The 11,833-nt window shown below is 39.7% G+C and overlaps 1 protein-coding gene across 1 annotated transcript in view; it reads right to left on the bottom strand.

Annotated features, from left to right (window-relative positions):
* ryr2a (ryanodine receptor 2a (cardiac)) overlaps positions 1-11,833 on the bottom strand; it is a 749,067-nt gene that overhangs the window by 174,875 nt on the left and 562,359 nt on the right. Inside the window, exons 52-54 of the mRNA XM_043695572.1 lie at positions 7,992-8,070; positions 6,475-6,564; positions 3,553-3,690 (exon numbers count right to left, since the gene is read on the bottom strand). Of these exons, the coding sequence (XP_043551507.1) occupies positions 3,553-3,690; positions 6,475-6,564; positions 7,992-8,070 (307 nt within the window). The remainder of the gene's footprint in view (positions 1-3,552; positions 3,691-6,474; positions 6,565-7,991; positions 8,071-11,833) is intronic.

The following is an 11,833-nucleotide window of genomic DNA, read 5'->3' as shown; positions in this document are numbered from 1 at the left end:
GAGGGACACTGAAGGTGGGGCTTGGGGGAGAGGGAGGCTGGAGGAGGGGTGTGAGGGAGTGGGAGGCTGGAGGAGGGGCATGAGGGAGAGGGAGAGGGAGGCTGGAGGAGGGGTGTGAGGGAGAATTCTGGATCGAACTCTAGAAGCTGTCTGTGTCAAAGAGTTTGGGTAGAGAGCATGAGTGTGCCATTGAGTTGAAGGATTAGCTGTGATCATATTAATGGCAAAGCATGCTCAATTAGCTAACTGGTCTATATTTGCTACCTTTCTATTTTAAGATTGAATAAATTGAGGAGCTACTACTATTCTTGGAAAAATTGTAGTAGGTCCTACTGTACCTATCAACATCCATGTCCAATATCCCCAATGCACTGACCAGTAAAGGCAAGTGTACCAAAACCTTCGTCACTACCCTGTCTACCTGCAACTCCACTTTCAAGGAAGTATGAACCTACACCCATGGTCTCTGTTCTAGAACACTCTCCAGGACACTTCCATTAATTGTGTAAGTCCTGCCCTGATTTGCCCTACCAAAATGCAACACCTCACATTTATCTAAACTCCATCAGCCACTCCTCGGCCCATCGTCATTGCTCTGAATATTGGAATTGAGATATCATGTTGTGGACAGGAAATTAGTTACGCCACTTTTAGAATATTGCTTTCAATTCTGGTCTCCCTGCTATAGGAAAGTTGTTGTGAAACTTGAAAAGGTTCAGAACAGATTTTCAAGCATGTTGCCATGGTTGGAGTGTTTGAGCTATAAGAGAGGCTGAATAGGCTGGGGCTGTTTTCCTAGGTTATGGACACTGAGGGACATGGATAGTGTGAATAACCAAGGTCTTTTCCCCAGGATAGGAGAGTCCAAAACTAAAGGGTACAGGTTTAAGGTGAGAGGGGAAATGATTTAAAAGGGACCTAAGTTGCAACATTTTCATTCAGAGAGTGGTACGTGTATGAAATGAGCTGCCAGAGAAAGTGGTTGAGGCTAGGACAATTGCAACATTTAAAAGGCATCTGGATGGGTATCTGAATAGGAAGGGTTTAGGGGGATATAAGTCAAATGCTGGAAAATGGGACTAGATTTATGTTGAATATTTGGTCTGCATGGATAAGTTGGACCGAAAGGTCAGTTTTCATGCTGTACAGCCCCATGCTTTATTTCAATTGTTAAATTTAAATCTGATACTGAGATCCATGATGCGATAAGCAGGGTTGTAACTGCCTGGTTAAAATGTTCCGGTTTTATTTATTTGCAATGGAAATGCATTCACTGTGACATTACTGGCATGTAATGATTTTGTGAACAGTGATGGGTCTTTTTGTGTCAATGTGTATGTCAGTTATAGAGTCATAGAGATATACAGATGGGAACAGACCCTTTGTCCAACTTGTACATGCCGACCAAAATCCTACATAAATCTAGCCCTATTTGCTAGCATTTGGCTCATATCCCTCTAAACCATCCCTAACCATTTACCCATCCAGATGCCTTTTAAATGTTGTAATCATTCCAGCCTCCACCACTTCCTCTGGCAGCTCATTCCATACACACACCATCCTCTGCGTGAAAAAAGTTGCCTATTTTGACTTTTAAACAAACTTGTGTTGCTAAGTTATGCAAGTTGGCTTGTACAAATTTAAGTTGTGTTTTGTATGGGAAATGAATACTTTCCTTGTGTGCTGCAGCGTTATATTTAAGAGTGATTTGATTGATGAGCTCTTCTCATTCTGCTTCTGGGAGAGTCTAAATACAACATATGTCAACACACATAAGTGCAGAAGTATTATTATTACATCCTGAATCAGATAATAAATGAGCTGGTAAGCATAAAAAGGTAGCCTCGAAAATCAAAAAGTGGCCCTTGAAAATATCTCTTCAGGGTGGCTCTCAAAAGTACTTTGAACTCTAGTGTTAAGCCCCTAAATGGTGCACTCATCCACCAGGTGGCCAATTAGTCTGGTAAAGTGACCAATTAACAGCCACTTCCCACCCCCATCATTATTGGGAGATGCTACTATGTGGACAAACAACCAGGAAAACCCTGGCAGCCTGTGTGAGCTTCCAGAGGTTCACACTTTATACCACTTCATGGCTCCTGATGAGATCCCTGGTAACAATGACAGTGCCATAGCAGACACCATTACTGCAGTGTGCACCCCTTGATCTCTGTGGTCTCTCTTCCTGGTCCATACAGGGAAACAAAGGATTTTCAACATCTCAAATTGCAGATGTCTCCTCCATTCTGCAGCATCAGAAATGGCCGCCACCACAATGGCGTTGCCAACATCATGAATGAACCGGTAGCATTGAGATTCAGCTGTCATCCTCAATGCAGCGGTGGCCTCATAATTGGCAGCCACTAGGAAAACACTGCCACTTAGTCCAATCCTCTCATCAGCACAGGATCAACTTCCTACCGCGGGACTTTTTAATTGTTGATAGAATTCAGCCAGATATGTTTTAACCAGCGCCACTGAAACACAGCATTCCAGTATCCAGTTTTTGCTGCCATATTATTTCACTGGTTAGAAGCCTATTTTGTCCATGCCTATTTTACTTAGGAAAATCAGAAAAGGGATGCAGACATATCCCTTAAGGGTTAAGGGTAATATTTAGTATGTAAGCTGTATTAATAGCACTGATTAATAAACAAAAGATTTGCTGGGTTTGCAGGGGACAGTTAAGCTGGTATCTGATAAGAGGTGGTGACACTTCAATGATGATTGAGTGGAGGAACAGGACAACCGGGTGAGGGACAGGATTAGAAAGAGGGCTATATTTTGTTTTTATTCTGATGCTTTTAAAAACTTGGCCAAACACTGTGAGGAAAGTCATTTTCCCAATGCTAACAATGATCATTGAGTCATAAAGATATACAGCATGGAAACAGACCTTTCAGTCCAACTCATCCACACTGACCAGAAATCCTAATCTAGTCCCATTTGCCAGCACTTGGTCCATATCCCTCTAAACCTTTCTTATTCATATACCCATCCAGTTGCTTTTAAATGTTGTAATTGTACCAGCCTCCACCACTTCCTCTGGCAGCTCATTCCATACACACACCACCTCTCACCTTAAACCTGTGCCCTCTAGTTTTGGACTCCGATGTCCAGAAATTCTCCAAACTAAACAGCACAGGCAGTCAGCTGTGACAGTTCACTGCCTGGTCAGACAGACGTTCACCGTTCCTTTTTTTTCTCCTTTCACATAGTACCCATTTTCTCTCTCTTTCTCTCTCTCTTCCTTGTTAAAGTGCCACTGTTTTGATCTTTTTGTTTCCAAAAAGTTCCAAAACAATGCAACAGCTTATAAAACAGTAATTACCGCTCCAAGAGTTCGAGGAAATCAGCTTCAGCACTGAAAAAAACCTCAAAAAAGGAGCAGCCCTTATAGCCGCAAACCTTTTCCCATCCTCCAGTGAGTGTATCAAGTTCCAATTGGTTTTAAGTTGATAAAAAAAAAAGCTAAATGCATTCTAAAACAATTCAGTAGCAATATTGGTCAATGAAGAATTGGTCAATGAAGTTTTTTTCTGTTGGGCTTACCTGACTTGACTGCGATATTCGACGTGTTCTGTTATACAGAACCATGGATTCACCTTCTCTCGTTCGTGCAATTGTCCAGCTCCAGGCAACCATTGTTTTTAGAGACTCCTTTATTGGCCACCGATACACTTCTTTGTCCTGAAATGTTATTGGAACATTCTCATTTAGAATTACATTTTTTTTTAAAAGTATAACGGACGATTTTAAAAGAAATCAAAAATATCCAGCTGGTTTGCCTTCAATTGTCGGAAGTAAGTGATGATATGGTTTTAAGTCCTAACTGGGCGACAGTAAGTCCAAGTCAAGATTACAGAGATTTTTATATCAGGGCAAATTACTGCAGATGCTGGAATCTGTGCTGATAATAAAATATTGTGGAAATCACAGCGGGTCAGGCAGAATCCATGGAGAGAGAGCAAGCTAATGTTTTGAGTCTAGATGACTCTTCATCAGAGCTGATGTGAAATGTGGAGGGGATAGCATTTATGCAATAGTACAGGATAGAGCGCTGGGGGAGAAAGGGTGTTGATAGTGCAGATTAAGTGATTGGAATGTGAGTCGAAAAGTGTGGAGCAGGTACAGTAGGTCAGGCAGCATTGAGAAGCAGGAGAGTCTACGTTTTGGGCATAAGCCTTTCATCATTCCTTATGATGGGCTTATGCCTGAAACGTTGACGCTCCTGCTCTGCTGATGCTGCCTGACCTGCTGTGCTTTTCTTGTGTCACACTTTTTGACTCTGATCTCCAGAATCTGCCATCCTCACTTTCTCCTAATTGGAATGTGAGAACTGCCAAGCTGGAAAGAATAGATGGTCCCAATGAAATGGGGGGAGAAAGAGAGGATATGGTGACAGAGAATGCAACAAGTAAAGCTAAAAGGGAAGTAATGAGAGTGGGTTCACAACCTGAAATTGTTGAACTCAATATTAGCTTATGAAACTTTTATAAAATTGAAAGGGTACACTGTATCTTTAAGAGAGAGTGAATGTTGTTCTGCATTAAGAGCTTACAAGCACCTGTGTCATATGACTAAACAGCAACCCCAGAGTTTACTGGAAAATTGAAAATATGTTACATTTGGCTGTGAAATGGATACCTGTGTTGGTTGCTGTTTTGACAACAATTCAAATTTAACCAGTATAAATTATGCCCCCAGATATTAAAACCCAATTGAGTTTGAATTTATTGTTTTGCCAACATTGAATCAATGAGATGATCCAATGTTTGGGATATAAAAAAGCCTAGCAGTTTGAAAATCAGTCAGAGCAACTGCCATCAACACAAATCCAAGAAATTAGGAAACAATCTATATCAAAGGTACCTTTTCATATGAAACATATTTGCAGTAAAAAGAAAGATGACCCAGTAAGATCTTCAGCCAGAAGAAGACAGATGCCTGTTGTATGGTTTTGAAATTAAGTTGATGTAATTTTAATAAATATTTTATTGGAACAGTATATTGTTCTCGAGTTGGAAGCAGATAATATGCAATAAGAGAAAGAGGGCTTAGAATTGTGAATAATTTTTGTTTAATGTTTAACAGACAGCAACAATCGCATGATTATGGTACATTTCTTATACTGGGGTCTCACTTAGCCAATAACTTATTGACAGTCCTTTCTAATGAATTGGTGAAAGATTAAGGAAATTTATTGATCTCTTTATAAAGGGAATTGAATAAATATTCAAGAAAGGAGAGAATTGTAGGACTACGGAGAATGGAACTGATCAAGTAGTTCTTTCAAAGAGCTGGTAATATGCACAACAGAGGGAATGGCATGAATATGTGATAAATGTTTGACTTATAAATATCAACAGAAGTCAGACCTAATCTAAACAGATGTTTAGATTACAAACTATCCACAATGATCCCAGTATAATACATGCCAGCTTCCAACCCTCGAAGTTCAAGGACTGCCTCTGGGCTCCACATGTTCCCTTTGGTTAGCACAGTTAGGAGATGTGTCTGAAGGTTTGGCCATCAACAGCCTTGACAATTGGAACAAGTGATTTGGGATTTACTTTTATTTGTGAGGCATCAGATACAAATGTGGGAAAGATTGGTGGGTGCCTTGACTTTAGACATATTCAAATTGTAGCAGCCTTGGAGACCCAAATCCCTCTGGAGAATAGCACATCAAAGACAATTTTTCTGGTAAATACTAGTGCTTTGAAAGTGTGTTCTGCTTTTATTACTTTCTGGTTACTGATTGTTCGTATCTTAGTGTCTCAGAATGAGGATGACACTTGCTCATGGCAATTGATCTGTGCGGACTCTTAACATGGGGAGGCTGTTGCATGCAGCTATCACACTGGCTGGCTGACAAGAACATTCTCCCACTCTCTCTGCTGCCATAGGTGTATATGAAGGATTTACAGATTGATAATCAACATGTTTGATTACATTACTGTACACCTTCCACAGTCATCAAGTGTTGAGGTGGGATTTGAACTTGGAGCGTCAGGCCATGATATAACGATGTTATGCACTATGCCATAGACTCCTCTTATTGTTGGATAAAATGTTTGCTAAAACTCACTCAGTAGACAAGACTCATTCTCTCCTTTTCACAGCTTCATTTACATTCATTCAAATCTATTTTATCTTTCTCTGCAATGTAAAATCCATCTGTCTTTGGCATGGGCTTCTGCCTCTATCAAAAGTATAAAAGAAATTTTCCAATTCCGTTCAGTTCAGAAGAGTTATACTGGCATGCTGAGCTTCTCTAATATTCAGTGTGTTGGTTTCAGATTTCCAGCATCAATAGTATTTTGCCTCAACAATGATAAACTGTTCAGTTTTCACTCTGCAAGTTTACACCATTATCCTTTTTGCATTGTTACAATTTAATCATTCTTGTGTATTCATTTTGCTCTATACAATCACATCTATTGATGAGATAAGTACGTCTCTCCTACCTACCTTTTCAGATAGAAGTTTGAATGGTTTTAACAAAGGATGAATCTTGGCAGCTTCACTGCATGTTTCACCATACACCCATCCATTTGCAAACTGGAAAAATAACACCAGGTTATTTTGTTCTTATCATTGTTTGGGTTTCAATAAATCATTGACAATATTCAACCACTGTTGTGACAATGCTGTCGCTTTAAAAAGGTTACTTTGTCCTTGATTTTGTTTTGAAGAGAGGTTGGAAAGGCAGAGGTGCCTAAGAGTTGAGTTTAACAATGGAAGGGGAGTGGCCAATTCTCCCAGTTCAAGTTTTTCTCTACCTTGTTTTTAGCTGTAGCAGTCACAGGATGTGTAAGTGCAGGAGAATTGCAAGCTTCAGTAATGAATTCTTCTGACTTTATTCAGAAATCTCTCTGTGGAAGTTGTTCCTTCTACCTGTAAGAAGCTGTGTTTGAACTTACCTTTTTGCCAAGGTGTGTGTTTATGGGATGTTACTGTATTGGAACAGTTAATTAGTAATAGTTACTGTATCGGGTCAGTTAAGTTTTCCGGTAAAGTTACACTAAATTCTGCTTCCTTTCGTTTGTGTTTCAACTGTAGAGTTTTAAAAAATTCCGTTTTGCTAAAAGCCGAGTGGTTTGACCAGCTACATCACTCCTGGAATATCCATTTCACATCTGCCTTTAAAATAAGAAAGGGTTAGGGTCTAGGCTACCTTCTTAAAATATTGTGAAGAGATCTGGCCTGTTCCATAGCACTGTAGCAAACTCAGCTGGCCTAACAGTTATTGATGCAGTATGCTGGTATTCAAATATCTCATGAAGCTGTAAAGTGCTGTTTCAATGAGTACTAGTCAATACGGCAAGTTCCTGGTGTTGCATGCAATGCTAAGGAGAGGTGGTACATATAGTGCAGAACACTCCCCTACAAAGAACGAAACAGAACAGTCACAGTTACAGTATTTACACACTCAACACAGTCTAAGAGCGAACTGTTTTATCATATGTTCAGCAGAAAATAGGTCAGGATCTTGTAGAGATCAAAACAGATCTAAATTGGGAGAAAATGTATCCAACAATTCCTTGGGAGGTATGGGGGGAAATGAAATCTTAAAGCATCCTATTTTCCCTCAGAAAAGTTCTGCTCACAAGTGGTACACTATTGTGACATGATGAGCAAGCAGCTCAATTGTAGCAAAACAAAACTAAATGTCACTGCAAAAAATAAGAGACAAATGCTCTTATAGGTGTCTTACGCTGTCTATAAAAGGTACAGTAACACAGCATATTATTACATAATAACAGCAGGTTTTAAATTCAGTCCTCTAACTAATGAGTTCCTATGTTCGTCATGCTTCTATCAGAAGACGATGATCAGCAACAACGAGAGGTCACTTTTGCCTGCTTTTCAAAGGTCAATGCACAGCAGCATCAATGAAAGCTCAAGAGGAGGGTGCGCCCTCCATTGCCTACACTGTGAATCTTAAAGAAACTCAAGCAAGACTAAAACAATATTAACAGGCTTACCTTGTCCATTGCCCATTTGTCATGACTGTGCTCTGCATATTTGTTTACAAAATAATCCAACTTTTCTGGAAGGGTTGTACTAACAATGGAAGTGAACAAAGAAGAGCAGTTATGTCCTGAACTACATCTTTATATGAATAGAACTTACAAATCATTTATGGTAACATTGGTCATCACAGATGAAGATAATGTGATGCCTCCCCCCCTTTGCGCTCTCCTTTACTACTGACTAACTTACTGTATTTTATACCGGTTTCCTATTCTTTAGCAGAATGGTGTAATTGAGTACTACATCATTGGTTCAACTGTAAAATGCTTGCATATGTGATTTTAATTGCTATTAATTTTCATTTTCAAGATATGAAACAAGAAAAGTTTAATAATGTATGGGGAAAGGGTAGGGCAATGGAAGTAAATGAGTTACTCGAGAGTTGCCACATTCTGGGATTCCATTAGGAGAAGGTCTTCTTTTCCTCTCTGTTTGAAAAAGAAGTAGGTCAGCTGTACCAGAATTGTGTCAGTCTCTTAGGGCAACACCAAACTGCTGTGTTTCTCCTCTACTGGGATACATAAGCTGGCTCTATATGGTTGGGAAAGCCTTCTTGGGTTGCAATCTGTTGATCTTCTTGTAACACTTCAACATTACTCGGCTGCAGAACGTGTTTCTGCTACTTTGCTTCCTTTCTACCTCTGTTTTTCAAATAAACAGCCAAGGACAAAATCAAACAAATACACTGACTGATAAAGCAGGTTTCATCCTGATCCACCAAAGTTAATACAAAAGTATAATGCATCCCCAGTCTTTTGTAATCATATCCAAAATGTTTGTGATTGTTTCCTTACATCTTGGAAGTTTTGGTAATGCTTCCTACCTCTGTAGGTAGGAAAATAAGTTTGGAAGGGAAATTACTAGACTAAAAGGGGATAACGATAGATTTGGGGAGGAAAGAAGGAAAGTAGCATATCATCTAGGGGTGGGAAGGCCTAAAGACCATTGTGTGTGGCCTTTTGAATGAATCCAAATTTTTGCAGAACAAATCTTTTATTTTTTTTCATCCTTTATTATTTTTATTTTAATCTTAAAATTAATATACTTAAAATACCAGAGAGTAAAAGAAAATTAGTAGTTAGATTTTTACAAAATAATGTGAATTTTGAAGAATATATAATTGAAGTTTCTTGGATGCAGCCTTATTAGATTACAACTAACATAATGCGGCCTTCCATTATGAAAAGGTTCCCCACCTTTGATCTAGATGATGAGAGATTGCAGAGGACTGAGATGCAGAGTGTTCCAGTACCATGAATCAATATTACTATGTTAGTAATGTCCTGAAAAGGCTTTTGTTTAACATGATGTCAAAGGTTTGAGCACATAAAGGGTTTAACTTCTATTTAGAATGTGGTTAGATAGGATACAGGTGATATCCTATCTAAGTTCACTGATATCAACTAAACATAAAACCAAAGGACTGCGGATGATGAAAATTAGAAAAAACCCAGAAATTTCTGGAAAATTCAGTCGGTCTGGCAGCATCTGTGAGGGAAAGCAGAGTAAACCTTTTGGGTCCAGTGCCCCTTCTTCAGAATGGACCTGAGTTGTTCCAGAAATTTCTGGGTTTTTTTCAGAAATCAGCTGCTTGCTTTTCCATGTTCTTTTAACTTTGAAATTAAGGTTAGGCCAATGACTTTCCATTACAGTAGACTTTTTTTAATTCTTTATGGTTGACAATGGGTCTCAGCATTTCATACATATCAGGTTCACAACCTGCCACACCAGAGGGTGGCCTTTCATTAACTTTAACAGCAAATTCAGTGGGCCAAGTGTTAACCTATTTGAGAGATAGATCAAGGGATAACCATTGCTTTTCTTTTTTTTTGGAAAGAAAAGTGCAAGATACCACAACAAACATACATAAAAGCCTTGGGAATAGTGCGTTAAATCCATCTTGTCTGTTGTATAAGGACAGTTCTGGCTTAATCTGGGAGAGCTATAGTTGCATAGCTAGTATTTTTCATGGCATGAAGCTGATATACCACAATAATCCATTCATATCTATATTTCTTGTAAAATAAACTAGTTAGATGAATTCCAATTAGTCCCAAATAACTAGAGGTGCTTTAAATTTGTATCTCAGAAAGACAATGACGCTACAAACAAGAACACAGTATTCAGCGCCTGTAATAAGGGGTCTGTATTATTGTCGTATAAGGTAACGATTTGGAAGGAATTAATATTCATGTTACATTGGCTCCACCCATTCTACTGATGTGACACAACCTGTAGGTGGAGACGAGGTGTTGTACTATAACTTTTGGAGGGGACAGATGTATCTGTACCAGCTCCAAGTTTCCTAGCAATTAAGTCTGACCAAATGTAGTTGGACTTAGTACGATCATGCAATAAATATAATATAATCTAAGGACAGTGCCTCTTCCATTAAAACTCTATATATCCCCTCCCACTAATCACCAGCTAGGCTCAAGACAACACAAAGACAAAGGAAGACTGGTGGCAGCAAACCACCTCAAACTAGGATATTGGTAACTCCACTTTTAGAATGATGCATACAATTCTGTTCGCTTTTCTACAGGAAGCATGTTGTTAAACTTGAAAGGATGCAGAAATGATTTACAAGGATGTTGCTGGGACTGAAGGGTTTGAGTTATAGGGAGAGGCTGAATTTGCTGGGGCCATTTTCTCTGAAGCATTGGACACTGAGGGGTGACTTTATGGAGGTTTATAAATTCATGAGTGGCAAAAATAGGATTAATAACCAATGCCTTTTTTCCTTAGGCTTAAGGTGAGAGGGGAAAGAGTTAAAAAGGACCTGAGGGACAACTTTTTCACTCAGAGGGTAGTGCGTGTATGGAATGAGCTGCCAGAGGAAGTGGTGGAGGTGGGTACAATCACAACATTTAAAAGGCACCTGAATGGGTATATGAATAGAAAGACCTTAGACGGATATGGGCCAAATGCTGACGAATGGGACTAGATTAATTTAGGATATCTGGTCAAGTTGGACTGAAAGGTCTGTTTCCGTGCTGTACACCTCTATGATTCTATGAATATAGAAGAATAAGAGATGACCTTATTGAAACATATAGAATTCTTCAGTGACTTGACAGAATAGATGCAGACAGGTTGTTTAACCTTATGGGGAGAATCCTGGACTAGAAGGCATAATCTCAGAATAAAGGGTCATGCATTCTAAAACACAGAGGAAATTCTTTTCTCGGAGGGTTGTGAATCTGTGGAATTCTTTGCTGCAGAGAGTTGTCGAGGTTGGTCAGTAAGTATATCCAAGACTGAGATAGATTTTCAATCAATAATGGAATCAAGGGTTATAGGGAAAAGGTAGAAAAATGGAGTTTAAGATAATCAGAGCAGTCATGATCTTGTTGAATGGCAGAGCAGACTCAATGGGATAAATGGGAGAAAGTGAGGACTGCAGATGCTGGAGACCAGAGTTGAAAAATGTGGTGCTGGAAAAACACAGCAGGCCAGGCAGCATTCAAGGAGCAGGAGAATCGACATTTCGGGCATAAGCCCAACTTCAGGAATGAGGCTGGTGTGCCAAGCGGGCTGAGATAAAAGGTAGTGGGGAGGGAATTTGGTGGAGTGGCGCTGGGAATACGATAGGTGGAAGGAAGTGAGGGTGAGGGTGATAGGCCGGAGAGGGGGTGGGGGCGGAGAGATTGGGAAGAAGATTGCAGGTCAAGAGGGCGGTGCTGTGTCTGAGGGTTGGGACTGATATAAGGTGGAGGGAGGGGAAATGAGGAAGCTGGAGAAATCTGCATTCATCCCTTGTGGTTGGAGGGTTCCTAGGCGAAAGATGAGG

This window comes from Chiloscyllium plagiosum, chromosome 9 (genome assembly GCF_004010195.1).
Source record: "Chiloscyllium plagiosum isolate BGI_BamShark_2017 chromosome 9, ASM401019v2, whole genome shotgun sequence".
Classification (NCBI taxonomy): domain Eukaryota; kingdom Metazoa; phylum Chordata; class Chondrichthyes; order Orectolobiformes; family Hemiscylliidae; genus Chiloscyllium; species Chiloscyllium plagiosum.
Note: the sequence above shows the minus strand (reverse complement) of the source record. Positions and strands in the feature narration are given on the sequence as shown.